Source organism: Malaclemys terrapin, chromosome 9 (assembly GCF_027887155.1).
Source record: "Malaclemys terrapin pileata isolate rMalTer1 chromosome 9, rMalTer1.hap1, whole genome shotgun sequence".
Taxonomy (NCBI): Eukaryota; Metazoa; Chordata; order Testudines; family Emydidae; genus Malaclemys; species Malaclemys terrapin.
The window spans coordinates 66,548,714-66,570,295 of NC_071513.1; the positions used below are offsets into that span (position 1 = coordinate 66,548,714).

A 21,582-nucleotide genomic window follows, 5' to 3' on the forward strand; every position below is an offset into this window, starting at 1 on the left:
ATTGCACCAGTGAATTGCAGCCATGTGTGGTATGGAAAACTGTCTAAATGGACAGCCAGCATGCTGCAAAACAGTGGAGGATGAGGAAATGTTGACCAAGGATTCCAGGTCAAATGATTGCTCTTCAAAAAGTGCTATAAAGAACTTTAATGTCCATGTAGATTAGACAAGAGCTCGGGTCTTATCTAAATCTCATCCAAAAGCCCCACTTAGCAGTAACTAGGCAGAACCAAGACATTTTCAGAGAGATCACAATTTAAATGCATTGTAGCTTTCAACTATATTTATACTGACACAATGAAATGATTCATGGGGATTTCCCAGCTAGTCTCTTATTTTTAACCTGAGTTCTTCAGCTAGGTATCAAGTCTCAGATTTTATTTATTTATTTTAAATCTTGGTCCAACACCACAGACAGCCATCTTTGAATATAAGCACATCATTTTATTTTTTAAGTTTAAAATAGTCCAAACAAAAAAAGTTAGCCATATAATATAAATACAGAGTAAACGCACATAGTTTACAGCCAACTACATGTCTGCAAGAATAATAGCAAACCTCACATGAACGTTAAAAGATTCTCAGATGGTCATTTGTGAGTGTTTAGCTACAACTCCTATGGCATAATTATGTTCACATATGCAGGGTTTGCAGACTCTCTTAAATAGAGCAATTGAAAACATGACTTCAGTTTTTACAGAGTGAGAACTGTATTACAAAAAAATGGAAATTTTACTAGCACACTTCAGTATTTTGCTTGTTTCTAGAATAAAACACACTTAGGAAGCAATATTTTTTAAAGTGTCTCCAATCTGAATTCTCTGCAAGTAATTTTTTTTAAATGCTACAATCTAAGGAATGTTTCAAATGTGACTATCAGGAGGCAAAAATAAAAATAGCAATAAAGCACAAACTGTCATTCTTGAATGTCTTTGAATAAAGAGTAAATATGTGGAGTGTCTCATGTAATCGGAGAACTATATAGGTACAATGTCAAGAGACCTATGGATAGGCTGATGTTTCAGTCATTCGTTATAAAGAAAAATAAAAACCCATCATAAATCACTAGTGTGATCCTACAAAGAACAACGTATGCTAACAAATCAAAGATTAGGGAAAAATAAACAACAGATCTTGCAGTCAGTTTAAGGTTAGGAAGAACTTTCCAGTTGGTACACCAAAACTCACCTTGCTTTGTAACATTTCACATTGCACATTAGGATTTCTAAATCCAGGATATTGATGGAGAGGGATATAAAATACAGACCTATCCATTGAAGACTTTCTGTCATGGCTTTCCAAGTTCCAGCCACAAAAACATACAGTGATAAGCCATTATTTTATAAATATTCTTGTTATATAGTATACTGTAGAAAGACTGAGAATTGTTTAAGACCAGATACAAGTTTAAGTGGAACATGGATCCACTTCTGCTGTGAGCATATCACACTATAGTGCCACCTTCTGGCTAAAGTGGACATCTGCGGTATTATACAACGTTCCTTGACTCTTAACCAGCTGTTGAGTAAAGTCAAATAAAATATATCATATTTAAATAAGAATGGATGTTGGTTTATATATAAATTAGATGGATATGTAAAGTCATTCTCAAATGTTACCCTTTCCATAAAACTTAGATTTAAACTCTGTTAGATAGAAATCATGGTGGTATAACTTAATGTAAACTACATTAAAAGAATCAAGTAAGAGATGATGACCCAAAACATCAAAGTACACTCCTCTTTCAACTTTGTAATAAATGGTATTATTGAATGATGCATCTTCTGTTTGCCTCTGTATGCTTTCAAAATAGATACCAAGAAAACTATGTAAAGAATTTCAATATCTTTGGGAAATAATTCAGAGGTATCTTTGTATACTGTGGTAGCTTTATAAACAAACAAAACACACAATTTGGTTTAATTGTTTCTTTGTTACAGAAAAAGTTCACCCCTGAAGAAATTTAAAAGGTTTTGTCTTTGAAGGATTAAAACTCCATGAAGAATTGGAACAAGAGGTTGATTGTCTCTCTTCAGCCGATGACAAGGAGTGTAAAGCACAAAAGACAGAACTTTCTAGAGGCATGCACGCACAACCTCGTAGGGTAACGGAAGTGATGCATGTGCACTGAAAGCAGACCGGATCTAGTGAGCCAAATTTATCCCTGGAATACGCAGGTACAATTCCCATCGAAACTGTGGGAATTATATCCATTAACTCCAGGGATGAATTTGGGCCTGTGTGCTTGCTAAATCTAAAATTCAGCGATAGCTGAATTGCCTGGATATCTCCTGAAGAGAAATATGTTTTCAATGTAACTCATTCCCCATAATTAGCTATTGTAACATAACTTTTACTTTATAACCACTTTTGGCTTTCACATTACTGCGCTTAAACTTTTGCTGTTAGTTAAATGCTGGTGCCAGCAGCAAGATCTGAGAAGTCTGGCCACTAATGTTTTGAAGCAGGAAGGCTAGTTGTGAGTAATACAGCATTAACAGATTTCCCAGCGAGGTCACTGGGAAAACCTCTGAACTGAGGTTTTTTTTAAAATAATCTCCTTGTACTAATAAGAATACAAAGATTGCCAAGGTTAGTCTAAATGTGCGCAACACAGGCTATACTGAGAATACTTCTAGTATTAAAAAACAGGTAAGAATACTCAGTTTCTACGGAAAGCACATCAATGCAGCCAAGCCCCTGCTGAATGGGCATAGCAGTGGTGCTTTGTGCTCTACGGTGGCCCTTAAAAGGAGAGGCAGTTATTACGGAGTATTACTAACACCAAGGCTTGCAAGTCTATATTAAAAGATTTCTGCCGTAGTATGATGGACACTACAATGCTCAAAGGAAAATAAAACAAGACAAACTGGTTGTTCAGTATGCATCAAACTTTTATGTATAAAAGTCTCCAAAAATATCTGAACATCGATCCTAGCGATCTACTGCAAACAATGTCTTTTTCTGCACAGGTGTTTGGAAATCAAACCATACACTTAGCTTCAAAAGAATCTCTGTGCACTGAACACTGTTTCTAACTGCACATGACCAATATCGAAAATCTTAAACGGGAGAAAAATCACAAGCCAAAAAAGGCCACAAAGTGCATAAGGAGTCATTTGTAAGATAAAGCCATTGCACACAAACACACAGTTTAATGTTTACTGAAGTACCACACCGGAGGAGTTAATTGCACTGCTTTGTTATACCAGTGTAGTGGCATTTAAGATAGAAAGCTACTGCCGCAAAAATCACTGTGAACATCTCCTCCGAAGGGCAGCAGATTTAATCCTGGAAGTATTCAAGGTCTATGTGTGAGTTTGAAAAGCTATGTAGAATCTGAAACTTATTTCTCATACTCTGGATCTGGAAAACTTGGTAAGTTACGGCAGAACAAGTAACCGAACTAGCCTAAGATATGCTGTCAAACATAATGCATTATTCTGTTACTAGTATTACAAAATATCAATTAAAACCAATGCCTGAATATTCAGATAACTGAAAGGACAGAGTTATACGGTTATCTGCAGTTTTGCACCCAGCTTTAGGTTGAAAAACAAGGGATAAGCAACTTTTAAAGGGGAATGTTTAAACAAAATATTCTCAATTACCATCTTCTCCATCACTCTGCAAGTGGCTGGGGTTTCACTGAAAATGATCTACAGCAACTCCCAACTTGTTACTACACAGGAATTTATCTATGTGCTTTCCTATAGCTTTACACATGGTGAAGTATGTGCCCTCCTCCTTTAATCCAGGAGAAGTGTTGGTACTCTAGTAACTAGCTTGCATAAAGCTGTGTTTGATTGAACATTATATATCCTGCATCATGTAAAGCAGGTTCACTTGTTAGAATTTAACACTTCATTAAGACTCCTTAAAGACAGTTCTGCAATTCCAGTGTTAGTAGTGTGGGTCACATTACAGATCAGGTGAGGAGACTCCATGATCTGTTGTAACAGTACATCTTATGGTCTTCCTTAGATTCTAAAAGGGAGCAGAGATCTACGATAATGAAAGCAAGAGGACTCAGTATTGGCATGCTTGGATTTTCAGTCCTGCTAAGAGACCGGTATCCTGCAGAGTTAAGCAATGAGAGCTTCTCACACAACTTTGAACTGTTCTGTCGCTACAAAAGGTGAGATTGAAGTACATTCTATTTTAGGTCCCTGTGCCACATTCCTTGAGATAGTAACACGGGAGTTGCATGCTGCAACTACTACCTCAGTCTCATCATTTGAGACTTCAGATGGAGTTGAATAGAAGTTTCAGACATACAAAGTTATGAATCTATGCTTTCATCCTCCTCACCCTAATAGGTTATTGTACATTGAAACAAAATGTATTGAAGACCAAACATTATGAGCGGAACAAGGCTATCCCTTGCAATAGAATACAATATATAACCCCCTCCTTCCAAATCACTGAAGCTCATGGTTTTGCATCATGTAAATTAACACATGGAGAGAAAATAGCAATTTTGAAGTAAGATGTGTTTAAAGGCATTCCCCTGGGGGGCAGCTCCTTTGTCACATGGTCACAAAAGAATCATACAATAAGGCAGCAAATTGCTCATGGTTGCCTATAATCAATCTTCTATTTCGTCCATAGCTGCCTGTTCCTGATAGATAATTTTCTTCTGCCCACCACGTTAGCATTGATATTTGGTGGTCCACTGCAATCTTTTGGTCTTCCATCTTCCTAGAGATAGCCTTATAACTTTGCTATCCATTCAGTAAGTAGACTACCACTTCATAGGTTGACATCATTATAGCTGTGTTTGGAATCTGTCTGACCAGATGTGTAGTTAGACCACGGTAGAGGGATCCATACCCTTCTTCTCGCACAAGCAAAGATAGTGTCTGGAAGAAAGCTCTGTATTTTGTTCCCTCTTCACGTAGTCTTGTTCGTACCACCTCTGTGTAAAGAAAGTAACACTTGGTTATTTTGGTCATCACATTCCAAAAAATGTAATGAAAACAAATTAATCAATTTAGCCGACAGACTAAACAAGCATAAAACCCTCAACATCGAACACTCTTTAGATAGTCGGTAAAAAAGCCAACATGGCAATTACTGGGGCTGGGAATCTGGAAGAAAAAGACAAGCCATGTCCTTACAAGAGCAAAATAACCTAAAAGTTTAGCTATTTCCAGATGCCCAGTTAATGAGGTGAAGTGATGGTGCTTTGAGTGGCCCAGGTCCAACAAACCACTTAAGCATGTGAGTAATCACACTTGTTTCACCTTAAAATTAAGCATATTCTTAAGTACTTTGCTAGATTGAGACACAGTAAGCAGCATTACTGGGGAAAACTGAGCAAAAGAACAGCACTGTGAAAGATTGGAGGAGATCTTGCTGACATATCTCCCTAAACATTAAAAAGGAAAAGCAAGAGCTCGGTTGGTTACTTACTTGAAACTTACACAAATAATGAGCATAATATAGGGGTCCAAATGAAGCCATATGTCCCTGAACCTGAATGGACTGGATTACAGCAGTTCCCTGGTATACATTAATGTTATTGCTCAAAGGGGTCAGACTAAATATCTGTTTAGAAATACTGTAGCCTCTGGTTGACTTGCTGAATCAGAAATTGGCCATGCCAATTTTCTAAATCGAACAATAGACAGAAGTGTAGCTAAAACAAAGTATTCCTTTACTGGGACCTGATCCAGAGAATGATAGAAATCAATCAAAAGGCTCCTGCTGACTTCTTTGGGCTTTGGCTCAGGCTCTTAAGGAACACGCTTGCCCTTACCATGTGGATATGCTATAGATGTGGCACAGGTTTTGGAAGTGGCAGCAGCCATCATCATTCCAACAAAGTCTGAAGCTTCTTTTACAGATTCATCCTCACTGTCCATGCTAGAAGCAGTCTTAAATTCCAGTAGTTTTCGCTTAATACTCTCGTAAATAACAAAATGAATAACAGTTTCAGATATGCCTGCGTAGGAGGCCGACATTCCTCTGTAAAAGCCTTTAATTCCATCTGAATGATAGACTTTTCGGACACATTCGAACGCACTCATTCGCTTTTCTCCACGATTCCTGAAAGAGAAGGAACATTGAACTGGTTCACAATAATCATTTTAAATGATTAATTACACAATGTTTTGCTATAAACACGAGTGCTTTGGAAATAGCTGGCAAATCAATGCAAAGATGTTCCAATTCAAAAGTGTTTTAAGAACATGCACAATTTCAGAACACAACTTGTTTCATTGACTTCAGTATTACACATGCTTAAGTACTCTGCTGAATCAGGGCCAAAGGATGTACTGAACACAAATGATTGTGGAGTCTCAGACAAGTCTCCAGCCCTCCTCACCTTCAAGGTTCGAAAATCAGTCTAAACCAGAGACAATCAAGATATATAAATGCGTGACCATTAGAAAGTTAAGACTAAGGAACTGAAAGCCCCAGTTGCCTACAGTATGTTACTTATTACAGGACAATAGCTTAATGTTCAAAGGGAGCAAACAAACCACTAAACAGTAGTTCATTATATAAACTGATCCCACTAAGCCACAACTGAGGTCAAATAATTGTGCACATTGGGTCGAGCAGATTTTGTACTTGTAGGACAAAAAAGTTTTAGTCCTCAACATCCCCAACTTGCAAATGTAAGTTCAGCTGATCATTTATATTAGAAAATAAAACAGTGTGCATGTGTATATACCACATGGATCAGTTAATAATGAATTAATTTAATAAACTTGTTCCCACTTGCTATGTTTCACAATTAATATGGAGTTATACAGAATGAGTATGAATCCACAATTCACTGGCTACCTGCATCACTTAAATAGATTCTGCCACCAGAGGTCTCTTGTAGGATTGAGTAAATTATACAAAATAATGCAGGACATTGCCTTTTAACTACTGCTAGAGACATTTGGGACTATATTTTGTTTTATGTTGTCCCGACGCCTTTCTGAATTAAGGCATATGAACTCTGGCCTATATAGAACAGTTCCTTACCTTACAGTAACTGTGATTCTTCCAGAGGTTTTGTCTGTGTGGATCCCCACTTCAGGAGGCTAGCAAGCAGGGCCCACATGCAAGGTTGAATTTAACTGCCACTAGCTAAAGACTTAATGTAAAACTGATGACCCAAATTTTGCTTCTGATCTGGAGGCCAGGTCAATGATGTTTAATAAAAACAAGAGGATTACTCCAGGTGGCTGCTTTGCATGTTTCAGATGCAGGGATATTTCTGAAACATATAGAGGCTGCAGCCTGGGCTTTAGTGGAGTGAGTCTTGATGTTAGTCTTGATGTCCTCCTGCCATTTGGTGTCAGACAGAAATACACGGTGTAATCCATTTAGATAGGCTTGTCTTTGAACTACCTGGCTTAATGTCATAAAGAGGTGAGGGCATTGTCTAAGTGTACAGCTACACTAAAGCAAGGAGCCAGCATCCCAGCCTGGGCAGACAGACTAAAAATATCAGTGTGGACATTGCAGCATGGGTGGCAGCTTGGTCTAGCCACCCCAGCTTGGACACACCTCGGCCCAAGCCTAGAACCCCTCCTGCAACCCAAATCCCTCATCCCTGGCCCCACCCTGGAACCTGCACCCTCAGCCCAGAGCCCATGCCCCCTTCCACTCCTCAAACCCCTGCACCATCCTGGAGCCCCCTCCCACCTTCCGAACCCCGTGGCCCCACCTTCCAGCCCAGAGCCCCCTCCTGCACCCCAAGCCCCTCATCCCCAGCTCCCCCCCCCCCACAACACACCCCAATTCCCTGTCCTAGCCTGGTGAAAATGAGTGAGTGAGGGGAGAATGGAGTGAGCAGGGTGGGGCCTTGGGGAAGGGGCGGGGCAAGGGTGTTCAGTTTTCTGCGATTAGAAAGTTGCCAGCCCTAACCCAGCTCTCCGTCACCATAGAGACTATTCAGTGCAGGATCAAGCGAAACTGGTGTAAGTCTGTCTACTCACGCGGGGAGGCACATTCCCAGTTGCAGCGCAGAGATACTTTAAAAGTTCTCATTTTATCCAGATAATGTAATAGGGCCCTGGTGATGTCCAGATAAAAGAGAGAACAGAACATCCAAAGACAGTTTCAGGGACAGCTCAGTCTGGTTTGGTTGTGACTCTGAACCTTTATCTAATCTGCTGCCTAGATGTGCAGAAGGGCTGGCACCTGTAGAAGGTGGTGATTTCCTACAGGAGAATCTCGGAGGGTAATCCATAGGTCACTGCTGGGTGTAGCTAGGTGGTCTGAGGCTGAGGTATAGATCCCCATTGATGTTAACACAGCCCTGGAAGCTTTTAGTGAATGCAATGTGTGTTCAGTCAAAGTGCTGAACAAAGCAAAGGGAAATTCTCAATCATATTCTGTACCTTCCTTGGAATACCTGAGGCTTGCAGCCACGACACCCTTCACGTTGTTATTGCAGAGGCCATGGACCAAGCTGCAGTATCCCATCTGAAGCATCTGACTGCCTGAAGAGCAGTTTTCACTACTAGTTGTCCCTCTGATTATGGATTTTAACTCTCCCTTGAAGGAGTTTGTTGAGAAAGGGAGATACCTTGTCCCACCTCAGGATTCCTACTTCAGGGATAACTCTGGGTAATTTGTTATACAGTTATTGAACAGAGGCAAAAGAATAGGCTTTCCTACCAAAGAAACTGATCTTTTGGGGATCTTTACCCTTGTGAATTGCTCTGACAGGATCTAGCTGCTAGCTCTCTCTTGTACCAAAAGAGTACAGAATTATTTGAAACTCCTTTCGGGAAACATATATTTTCTCCATTCTCTTTGCTATATGGGCAAGGGTAACAGGGTTCTACTACAGACTTTTAATTGATTCTAGGGTGCCCTCGTTTACGGAAATTGCTAACCCGCTTGGACAAGTGGAGTACAAGACATCGAGCAGCTTATGGGCCTTTTCTTCGATTACTGGTGCCTGAATTTCAGCTATACAAGAGCATTTCCTGAAAGATTTGAAAGTCATCACCGGGGCTAATGAGAACGCCTCCTCAGGAGACAACGATGAGGGGGTCTCTGGGAGAAGATGTATGCTATTGATCCAGAGCTGCCTCTTCCTCTTGTGCTTTGTCTTTCCAGTTCTACAGAAGGTCTTTAAAGTTGATGTGGAAGGAGAATGAGAATATCTGCATTTGCATGATGAGCAAGAGAGATATCTAGTACTGGAAGTTCTGGACAGCAGGCCTCAGTATGCCCAATACGGCGAATGTGGTATACATGGCTGATTAGGCCATTGTGAGGAAGCCAGTGGTTTAAAATGTATATCACTGGCTGAAGGGGATGAACTGTCTTCAAACTGCAGGGAGCAGGGAAATGAGGGGAATTAGACTATCAAAATACAGGCAGAACTTACAGCCCAATGGTTTTGGACCTGCCATTACGTGTGGCAGTGGCACAGTGTGCCAAGTCAAAGTTGTAAAAGGGTTTGGGGGTGGGTTTTTGAGTAAATAGAAACAAAAAGGGAGAGAATATACAGTAGGGAATCGAACCCTGGCTGAGCTAAGCTAGGGAAATGCTATAGTGAGGTGGTGGACACCGCTGATTCCACCCTGCTGCCACAGACAATAAGTGAAACTAGGGGTGGTTGTGTCTGCTCTGCTTTTATACCGTTGGATAGGGATGGAGGGAGGACGGAGATAAGGACATGAATGGTACAGACATGGTCCCAAGGGACACTGTCATTTAAAGATTCTGATCCCACATGCATGATGTACATACGCACCTGAAGTGGAGATCCACACAGACAAATACTTGAAGAAGAAATTGTCCTTTCAATGTGCAAGATGCACAAGTGCATAAATGTGGATAGCGTATTTTACTCTATGTATCTACTCTGCAATATCACCTTGGAAGACCAGAACAATTTCCTTTTGTGCACCGCAAACACTGAGTCAACTCTTGCTCCGACTGAAATCAATGGGAGTTTTATCATTGACTTCAGTGGAAGCATTATCAGGCCCATCATAGCAGCCACTGATTTGAAGGGTTGTATTCTCTGCCTGAAATAATCACTGGATTGTAATGATTGGAAATGTAAGGGGAAGGACAAAACATTAAGGCACCTGCTTAAATACTGTGACTGTCAAAGAATAAGTCACATTTAAGTTGCACCCCTTTTAGCATCCCTTTCCCCATGTAAACACAAGAGTCCCATACAGGTACACCAATGTCCTATACATTGTACATCTGAGCAAAACCAAGCAATTCACTTGGCATTTTAGTGATAGGTTTGGGACTAAAATGCCACATTGATACTAGAATAAAGGCACTAAACAAGTTTTCAAATATGAGAGTAGATAAATTTGGAACCTCAGCCACAAGAGGTAAAGGGGATTAAAATACATCTACCCAAAGCACCATCCACCATAATCCAACTATTCTACAATTTTAATGTGAAGAGACTTCTATAGAAACAGAGGACCAAAGTTGATTTGATCTTACAGATTTTGCTTTTATTTGAAGTTGGCTGCTGCAGGCAACTTCGTGGACTTGTGCTGATATTTACTCTAGGTCTTGTACTTTGTTACTGCACTGATCCTTCTCGCAAAGAGTGATAACATTAATGTTTCTTACATTTCCAATTCAAAGAAAGATAAAGATACCGGGTAAAATGTTTGTAAGTGCCTAGGAGAGAGACAAAGTAGGTGAGGTAATATTTTTTATTGGACCAATTTCTGTTGGTGGAAGGAACAAGCTTTCAAGCCACAAAGAGCTCTTCTTCAGGCCAGGGGAAGGAAGCAGAGTGCCTATGTCCCTTAGGAGTCTAAGTCCATTTATTAGGTTTCCTAAGTATTTTAGGTGCTTTACCAGTAAACTATATCAGAAAGAAAAGGATGAATGATTCATTCATTTCTATGCTCTCCTTACTCTCCTGTGCTACAAGTGAAAACCAACTATATTTGGTGTTCTTTGCTACTCTGCGGAGCAGTTTGTTGAATGTGTTTGCATGAGGGTATGGAAAGAAGGGCATGATAGTGGTGTGAAGTTTATAGAAAAAGGAGGGATTGTAAACAAGTCAAAGTGGCTGGAGAGAGAATGTCATATCAGATCAAGCCAAGTCTCTCCCAGATGTTCTAAGTGGATATGGGTCAGGAAAGAGATGCGTGTTATTTTCCAGCCTAACTAAATAATATAAAATAAGCCATCCTTTATCACAGTATCTATTTATGATATAAACCAGAATCCAGCCAATTTCGATTGAGCAGTCTGCTATAGAACCGCTTCTGGATCAGTGAAACCAATTTTTCCCTTTTATAAGCAAGCTCACGATACAGAAGATTAATAAAAAGAATACAAAACTACCTGATTCAGGGATTCAATTAAGTAAGCAAACGTTTCATTAATGAGATTGAGATTGTTTAAAGCATTGTTAGTTTTGGAAATGGTCAAAGAGTGCTAGCCACTAGAATACTGTAGTACCTCCAGGCAACATCATACCACCATCCAATTAAACTACTGGGAAAAGGACAGTGTGCATCTCAGAATCAGGTTAACGTGTGGCCTTACCAACTGAAATCCTGACTAGAAAAACCACTCTCAGTTTAGAGGAGAGAATCAATTTTATAGCATCCTTCTATTTCAATTATTAGACAATAAAATTGGTAAGCAATCCTAGTACGAAAAGGGTTCTTTACCTTGCATCGAGCTGTAATCGCGTCTTTATTAGCCAAATAGGATTGGTCGCTGTGATTGCAGTAAAACCTAAACAAATATTTAAAAGAAAATTAGGTTTGATAATGTCGTGAAAAACACAAACTTAGTTAAAAGTTAAATGTACACAATAAGGTACAGTCCATGAGAAAAAAAAAAAACTCAGACTATACTGATTTTTAAAAATGTTTCTATTGTAGGCCTCTACTGATATTTTATTACTTTTACAAGTGCACAGAGCCAATAAACTCCTCCCCGCTTTTTTTATTTTACACTGACATTTCATACGTTCAATTCTTAGCAAAAAAGTTCTCCATATAAAAAAATTTCCCAATTGTACATATTTCTCTGCCAATCTATTTATACACATCCCTTTTTGACACCTTTGAACAGCAAGACTAGCTAGCTAAACTGATATTAGTCAATTAATTTGGAAACGTTTTAATAAAAACACATTGCAAATGTAACTGAAGTGAATTGAAATAGTATAAAAACATTCTCTGCAGATTTAATTTACTACCTGAAATACAATCTGAGTTTAAAAGCATGCAAACTGAATGTCTACTACGATGCAGCTAAAAGGCACAGAATTACTGTATATTAAAGACATTTTAATATTGAACTATAACAAATACTTAAATTGGAGAGTTTATTAATAGTCCAATGTTTTATTTAGAATTCAAAAACAAGGATTGTTGGTTGGCCCCAGGAATACTTGTACAAGCATACAAACGTTAAAATTGTTTTAAAAAAAATGGATTGCATATCTACTAACTAGTCAGACAGCAACTATTTGGGTTTGCATTAGGGCTAATTCTAAAAGATTTTGTTTTCTGTCCACTTTAAAAAAAAAAAGGAAGAGCTTCTCTTGCTCCTGCACAACCAAGCAGAGTCAGATGCAACTCTGGATAAATTTACTTTTGTAGTACCATACATGCACCATTAATCAGGTGACATGTCTGCAGGAGGGAACAGAGCAAGGGAAGAGCTGGACATTTGCCAAGCAGCAAAAGATAATTTTGATACTTTGTGCTTCCTGAGTGACACACACTACTTGCATATCACTATACAGTCTCCTGCCCGCCTGCAAGCAGATGGGCTCAAGGGCCCGGGAAAGTGTCAAAGAGTATCTTGTTCAGTGCATTTCTGATGCACACCTCAGCTACACAAAACAGGGCTTTGATAAGTTTAAGAAGATCATTTACAATTACACATATTTAAGCAGAACTGCTTGCATACCAGTTACTTCTGTTCAATCACCATCTATGTTTACACTGAAAACTTGTACACAAATGACTGAAGTACTCAAAAACAGAAATGCCAAAGGATCTTAACTGTTTTAAAAATTTATTTTGGAGTTTTTTACATTTTTAAAAATAGATTATTAAATCCTAATTTGAGATCTCAAATTACACTACAAAAATAACCTTAACTATCTATGCTTCTTAACAGCTACTAAGTTCATTCAAATACCTCCAAAGATATAGCTGCAGAGCTGTGCCAAAGTTGTAGAAAACTAATAAACACAATTTAATGTCTCACTTACAAGTCAATGTGCTTAAACAAACTCCTTCAATGCCCTCCCCATTAAATATCTTCATATTAACTTGCATTTTGAAAGTTACTAGTGCATACACCTAAAACGTAGATCATAAGAGTACTTTTATGAGGAGAATTTGATTTTCTGTTTAACTAAACAAGCGCAAGTGCCTTGGGGTTGCTGTATGCACAGTACTTTAAACCTGTGCAGGAAGTGTAAAATGTTATCAAAACAGAATGGTAGTATTTTACACCCAGTTTGCACATCTGTAAATAACTACACAATATAGAAGGAAATGGAGAATTAGACCCAGTTAGCTTTAGTGATGGGTCAGAATGGCCCTAAAAGGGCACGGTGTAAAATATCTGTAAAAAGAAAATCCCCTTAGAAACAACTCTTATTACAAGAGTATGTCCCTCTTATACCAATTTTACACAAGTGAAACTTCACCCATTTCACTGGAGTTACTCCTCATGCTAATGTAAGAAGAGGAGGGTAACCAATCCCTTTATATATTCTTAAATTTCTATAACACTATTTATTATCACTAACAGAATTTGCTTATTCACTACCTTAAATCATAATCCTTCCACAAGAACATCACAATGGGTCGTGGTTGAAAGGAATTCATTTTTAAGCCAAAGATTTTGATTTAAGATGGAGAAATAAGACGAGGGGCATGTGAACTTTCAGGAAAAAAAGATCTCTTTTCCAGAAAAATACTTTCAGTTAAAAGGAACACTAAACAGTAAAACACAGGGCCAAATTCTGCTCTTAGTTATACCACCATTAATCTGAAGTATAGGCACTAAAAATAGGAGATTTACATGAATGTGTAGAGCCCTACCAAATTCACAGTTCATGTCAATTTCATGGCTACAAGGTCTTAAAATTCAGTTTATATCTGAAATTTCATGGTGTTGTAATCGTGGGGGTCCTGATTCAAAAGGGAATCGTGGGGGGGTGTCCCAAAGCTGTTGTAGGGGGGTTGCAGGATTGCCATACTCATATCAGAGTTTCCTGTAGCTGGAGGAGGCTCCTGAAGGTGGAGGTAGGTCTCATCTAACCAGTGCTGCTGGGAGTGCCCCACCCAGGGGCTCCTAGCTGCCAGTCAGGGCAGTGGTGGATTAATGTATGGGCCCAGGGGGCCCTGGACAATTGGAAAAAGGTTGCCACAGCCCTGGCAGGAGCTGAAGCCCCAAGCTCGGGCAGCCCAGGCAGGAGCCATGGCGGGCAGCAGCCCTGAGTCCAGGCACCCTGAACCCCATCTGGAGCCACCAGGGGTTGGGTGGGGGGCAGGGAAGCCTGGAGCTCGGACAGGAGCTGCGGAGGGTGAAAGCCCCAAGTCCCAGCTGGAACCGTGGAGAATGGCAGCCCCCAGACCAGGTCCCTGAGCAGGAACCTCAGTCATTACACCCCCAGCAGGAGCCACGGTGTTGGGGGGGCAGCAGCTCCAAGCCCAGGCACCCATAGCCAGGCAGGAGTCTGGGGGGGCTGGCAGCTCCCAGTCCAGGTCCTGAGCCTGGACAGGAGCCGCAGCCACTACACCCCCAGCTCCAGCAGAAGCCACAGGTGGCAGAAGCAGCCTGAGCACCCAGAGCCCCAGCAGGAGCCACACGAGGGATGGGGATGGGGGGAGGGGGGGCATGGAGGCGGTAGCAGGTGGAAGCCCCAGCACTAGGATGCCCTGAGCCATAGCAGGAAACACAGGGAGTGACAGCCCCAAATCCGGGCATCCCGAGCTCCAGCAAGAGCCGCGGGGGGGCGGGAGGCAGCAGCCTAGAGCCCAGCTCTGGGGCTGCTGCAGCGCAGAAGTGTATCACCCTCATTTCTACGCTGCCTGTGGAGGGGAGTCTGATCTCCCCTCATAATAGCCATGCAGGGGAAGGACAAGTCCTGTTCCTCCCCAGCCTGGCTGATTTCAGGGAGATCAGATTTCATGGGAAGGGCTTATTTCATGATCCATGACTGTTTTTCATGGTCGTGAAATTAGTAGGGCCCTACTAATGTGAGAGCAGATTCTGGTCCAGTGACTCAGATTTATAAACTTTCACTTACACACTAAATTTTAAAATCGGACAGCAAGACAAAGGTATTTCACTTGCCCCTGGTATTTATTTACTTTCCTATTTAATTAAATGCTTCTATAATAAAAAGGATATGCCTGTGTTACCACTAGATTGTATTTGTAATAATTATTTACTCCCCCCAAGGCTCCTCCTGTCCTAGTGAACCAAGACGATCAATCTCACCGGGTTCAGGTAAAGCTCTTGGCCCCAGACCCATATGGAGGAGGTAGTAGAGATGGAGGTGCAATATCTGAGTAGGAGGGGCTGGAATCACTGTCCCTCCCCCTAGGGCAGAAGCAGGCATGGCCCTTGTTAGTCATTTGGAAAAGATGCAGTTTAACTCCACCCACTGCTGACCTCTGTCCATTGTCAATACATGCAGGCTGAGATGAGACATAGCTAGGTCCCATCCTGTCTAGGAATGCCCATTCTAAGCTGTTCTGTGAAATGTTCTTTGTCGTATTTAACTTATGGGCTTTCCTATACTCACCACAGTATTAGAGCACCTCAAATAATTAATTAACTTAGCCTTACAACAGCCCTGTGCGGTAAGGAAGCATTATTCCTATTTTAAAGGCTGGGAAATTGAGGTACAGAGAGGTTTAAGGCCCAACCTTGCAATCAGTGTCCAATAATTGTGGGTATCCAATTTGAGGCCTGATTTTCACAAGGTACTGAGGGTAGGGGGTACTTCTGAAAAATCAGACCCTGTAGGCCTCAAGTAAAGCACTCAAAAATGGAAGCATTCAAAATTATTGGACACTTGATAATACACCCCTAAATAATTTGTCTTATGTAACAAAGGAAGCCTGTGGCAGAGCTTCTGTTAAGAACAAGACAGCTACAACTCCCCCTCTGTGCCAGAGTAAGGTAGGTGAGTAGGTGAGCATGTTGTGTGTGGCTCCCTAGGCCTAGTGTCCTCCATTCTCTCATGTGGCTTTTACTCTCAAAATGTAAACAGTATGAAATGTTAGAGTATCAAAGTTTTAACTGAGTAATTCATAAGTTAGCAACAAGTGAATGTTGTCGCTTGATAAAATATCCTATAGTTTAGTTTTATGTGAGTTTTGTAAGAGAATACTAAATGGACAGATCAGAGGTGCTGATCAACATAACACTCTTACATTTTGTTGCCTGCTGCCTAGTGCCTTTTGCAAATTATATCTGAATTTCAGATTGAAACAATTATTTAAGTTTATCTCTGGAGCCAAACAATTGACCAAGAACTAAAAACAGGTAAGATCCCAGGTATTCCTATTCTGCATCATCTTTGAAAGTTTGGCTTTATTCATAAGACAATTGCAATTGACACAGATGCACGTGAATATGTAATGCTGGATTAAAAATCCAAAGTAGTAAAATAAAACAAACCAACCAACCAAAAAAGAAAGAGGTAAAAGAGGAGGATGTTTTTGATACATTATGGCAACACAGGATATCAGCTGCAGCATTTTAAATGCAGCTATGAAATACTTTGAAAAATCGAATATCCTGGCTATAGTCAACAAGGGGCCTTTAATTAGCCAACATGGCTAAGTAAATCGCAGCTATCAGTGAAAGGTATTTTCTACCTTTCCCTGAACTGCACTGAAAAAAAATTAACTCTACTCCAGAGTTAAAGAGAAGTAATGTTTTCGCTCAGTGCACATAAATTGGAATTCAGATAACAAAAGTGCATTCCCCTTATTTTGTGTATTTAATAGATATTACAAACCCAAAGTGTGGTTCTTACACTAGAGGCTGCAAGAGACGCTCAGTTCAGTACTCACGAGGTTTAAGTTAGTCCATATTTCTGCAGGAAGTGACCTGCGGATGGGGAGCATGAGATGACACGATCTCACTCTTTTCACGGGAGAAATGTACAGTAAATGCCTAAAATAGACACAGGCTTTTCTGTATCATAACAACAAGCAGTGACCTCATCAGACACATGTGTACAAATTGAATCCCATTGGAAGGATTTGTGAATTAGTTACTGTGAGATCTAACTTTTTCAGGTTAAAAGTTTAGAGAAAAAAAAGAAAAAAAAAATCAGACAGGCCACAGATATTAAAATATTTTTGTAAAATGCACTGAGTACTGAAATTTCTGCCATTTGCAGCAGTTCAAATTTACAGCTTGTAAATACTTACCTATAATCACATACTTAAAAAAAAACAAAAACAAAAATTCAGTTAAAAAATGCTAACCTTGTCACATCAAGCTGAGAAAACATAGTTAGATGTATTTCGACATCAGGGCCAGGCTTCGTATTGCCAGAAGTCACTGACATCAATGGGTTAATGACCCACAAATATATTTATTTATTTGCTATTCATTCAACAATACTCTGTCCATACTGATTAGTTTAAAATCACAAAACCAAAATGTTTCCCAACTATAGTCAATTAATATCCAATTGGACACAAAAATTTATTACAAAACTGCATTTTGCTCCTGCATTCCAGGCTCAAACAAGGTTTACTGACTCTGTTCCTCAACTGTGCCAAGATTTGCAATTGTACTCCATTTAAAACTAACTTGTGGATCATTTTTAAAATTAAAAAATGCAAGACAGACAGACCGACAGACAAAACCCAAGGAGGATTCTAGCCTCAGTTACATCAATAGGGTTGCACAAGTGTAACCGAGAGCAGAACTTATATGGTGTGCTAAATCCTTAGGTACAACCTTGGAACAGAGAAGGAACTAACTTTGGAACAAACAAACATCTTTACAGACACAAAAATATCCTTATTTTGTTTCCATTAAGGAATGTTTTCTATATGGTCACAGTCTAAGTATGAAAAAAAAAAAAAAAAACCTCATGATCCACTGGACTGGAAAGAATGCAGTACAGTTGTATGTTATAAAAATCTTTGTTCATAGAGAAGTGTAACATTTTAGGAATGAAAGTGATGTGAACTGTATGTTGGAAGCCCGTACACAGTAACAAGGAGGATCTCCCTGAAAGCCTAAACATGTGTCAATTTCCACTTGCATACCATTTCCATTACTAATAGAGGCCAGTAGCACAATTTATCTGCCACAGAATAAAAGTGACTGCTGTTGATTTCAGTGAGTTACTTGTATCTTGTAAAGGGAGAGTCAGGCCTAGGAATCATAAGCCTTAAGTTACATTGAACATTTTCTTAAAGAGTGAAGAAGGTACCTTAACTTCTTCTTGCTCCTAAAATATCACGTACAGAGGACAATTCTTCCACTCGTTTAAACTTTTAGGATCAAATTCTAACCTCAGCTACCTGCACACAACTTTATTTGAAATCACTGGAACATAAACACATGCTTACATGCTTTGCCAAATCAAGACTCCAGGCCCTGGTCAGACAAAGGGCTTCACAGAAATCATCGTAAGTCCCATGATTAAAAGATATAGGTACTTATCAAATTGTGTACTACACAGTATACTGTTAAGCAACGAATAAAGTTCTTTTCTTAAGCTACAACTAGAGGTTATATTCAAGGAAAATTAAAAGACGAGTGTCTTGAATTCTCCTTAAAGGAGGGTATCTATGCCAAACCATTGTTTTATTATTAATCATTATTATCTATGACAAATCAATGGATACATCATCATTTCAGAAGACAAGCTGCATGGTACAAAAGCAGCATATGGTCTTTAAATTTTAGAAGCTTTTTGTACCAAAAAGTACCACCGGAACAGAAAAAGTGTACTACAGTAACTCCTCACTTAAAGTCGTCCCGGTTAACGTTGTTTCGTTGCTGATCAATTAGAGAACATGCTCGTTTAAAGTTGCGCAATGCTCCCTTATAAAGTTGTTTGGCAGCCGCCTGCTTTGTCCACTGGTTGCACAAAGAGCAGCCCATTGGAGCTAGCTGGTGGGGGCTTGGAACCAGGGTGGACAGGCAGCCACACTATCAGCTCCCTGCTCCCCTAAGTTCCCTGTGGGGCAGCCGCCCAGCAGGCTATCAATTGCTGGGCAGCTCAGCTGTCCTTCCCCACACTGCTGTGTGCTGCTCCTGTCCTCTGCCTTGGAGCTGCTCCCAGGAGCCTCCTGCTTGCTGTGCAGAAGGGGGGGGGGGGGAGAGAGGAGGAGCTGCTAATGCAGTCCTCCTCCCTCCGCTCCTGTATCCCCATCTCCTGTATCTTATCTCCACTGCGGGGGGGTGGGGAGGAAGGGGAGACACTACAGGGCTCAGGACAGAGGGAGCTTGCTGGCAGTAGATGCTTTCTCAATTTGCTAATCTACTTAAAAAGGCAATGTACTTAGAGTGGGGTCAGTGTACTTAAAGGGGCAACACGTGTCTCTCTCTCTCTCTCTCTCTCACACACACACACACACACACACACACACACACACACACACACACACACACTCACTCACGGGGGGGTGTCTCTGTCTCTCTCTGCCATGCTGTCTTCCTCCCTCCCCCCTTCATTCCTGCTACCTTATAGAGAGGGTGAGGCGGCATTAACAACGTGTTGACCCTTGAGGGCTCAGACAAGTACTAGTTCATCATTTAGCAGTAAGGCATTCCCTGGGAAATAGCCCACCCTCTGACTTCCACCTCAACCAAGCTTCACAATCATCATTGCTGTGTACAGTATTAAATTGTTTGTTTAAAACTTATCGTGTGTGTGTGTGTGTGTATATATATATATATATATATGAAAAAAATATCTTTTGTCTGGCAAAAAAAAAGAAAAAATTTTTTTTTCCTTGGAACCTAACCCTTCCATTTACATTAATTCTTATGGGGAAATTGAATTCGCTTAACATCATTTCACTTAAAGTAGCATTTTTCTGGAACATAACGTTAAGTGAGGAGTTACTGTATGTGAAATTGCTTAATTCACTTTACTACTGAAACCAATGGCAGCTACAAAAATATATATCTAAGTTGATCAATTTTACTATTTGGTGGAACAAGTAATTTCTCTGATTATCATATAATTTAAGTAAGAAAACAAATCATAAGTTTTTAATATGAGACAATTTCAAGAGGCTAACAAATTAGTACTTAGAGGTTTACAATTCTGTCCCTAGGATTTACTGCATTCTTAATTTTCAAGTTACTATGCATTGTACGGCAATACAAATCTTGCAGGCAAAATTGTTAATAGCTGATTTTAGTGCATTTTCTCAAAGACATTATTAGAATTACAAAATGACAAGGTTAGCATTTTTCTAGAAGCTATATTAAATTTTAACTATGGTCCTTTATAGTAGTTATCAGACTAATGCCTAATGTACTAAGAATCAAGAGATTATTCAGATTTAGCACAGAACTTTGTTTTACATGGCTTCTAGAGAATTTCTAGAGCATACTGAACTAGGCTATTTCAAGAAAGAAAGAAAATTTGCTACCTTCAGTGTGAATCTGCATGGGGCATTCAGTTTCACCAACCATGGGGTTTAGGTGCATAACTGCAAAGCTAAATGTTAATGCTCATCAGTACTGCATGAGTACTCTGATACAATAATGTCAAGAAGACAGCCACAGAAATGGGAGAAAGTGTTCTCAGTAATTAAACTGGTGTACAATATGCACCTCCAAACGTAACCACAAAGAGGCGGACGGCTACTTAGGCTCAAGGATGTTCATCCAGCACCCGATAATCATGAAGGCAAATCACAGTATCAGCCTTTGGGGTAGGAAACAAAGTCAATGAACAGATACAAAATTAACTGACAAACCCAGAATCAGTATCTGCATGCGGATTGGGAAAATCACTTCTGTATATATTTACAGAGGTTCTTTTCATCAGGAAGCAATGAGTACAAGACCATCCAAAGATAAGGGATATTCAGAACCTACATTTATTTGCAGGATTGCATACATTATATATATGGTCTTCAATTAAAAAGAAAAAAAAGATTGCTAATCCAGTTTCATGTCTTCAGCTCCTTGTCAAGAGAAAAATAACATTTCTTTAAAATTCTGAAGAAAAAAAGAACACAGGTAATCGAAAAAGCTTTAACATAAGCAGGGTCTCTGAAGCAGTTAATTGAGTGGGATGAATTGTAATTAAGTTAAGTTTTCTTTGTTCTCTCTTCCTCTTCAATCCTGCTCACCCATAAAACCCACAGCCATGTGATGCAGAGATACTTTATTACCTCCAGGAAGGCATTAGTTCCATGCCTTTTCTATTTTTAAAAAACCTCAAACTACTGGCCTTAGGGGGCACCTCATTCTATCATGGAAAGATTACACCACTATTTATCTCTCTTGGATTTCTCTGTGGCACCCATCACTGTATTACATAAGCACAGATCTAATGCCACTTTGGTCTCCCACCTAGATACTGAATTCTATGTGCCACAGTCAATTATCTGCGTTAGGACATTCCAGGGTTTTCCACAT

At 39.9% G+C, this 21,582-nt stretch overlaps 1 protein-coding gene across 3 annotated transcripts in view; it reads right to left on the reverse strand.

Annotated features, from left to right (window-relative positions):
• Nucleotides 1-423: 423 nt before the first annotated feature.
• Nucleotides 424-21,582, reverse strand: part of SLC25A36 (solute carrier family 25 member 36) — a 61,045-nt gene continuing 39,886 nt past the window's right edge. For all 3 annotated transcript variants that reach the window (XM_054039042.1, XM_054039041.1, XM_054039043.1), the window contains exons 5-7: nucleotides 11,631-11,697; nucleotides 5,762-6,051; nucleotides 424-4,918 (exon numbers count right to left, since the gene is read on the reverse strand). In XM_054039042.1, the coding sequence (XP_053895017.1) occupies nucleotides 4,725-4,918; nucleotides 5,762-6,051; nucleotides 11,631-11,697 (551 nt within the window). In that variant the 3' untranslated portion in view covers nucleotides 424-4,724. The remainder of the gene's footprint in view (nucleotides 4,919-5,761; nucleotides 6,052-11,630; nucleotides 11,698-21,582) is intronic.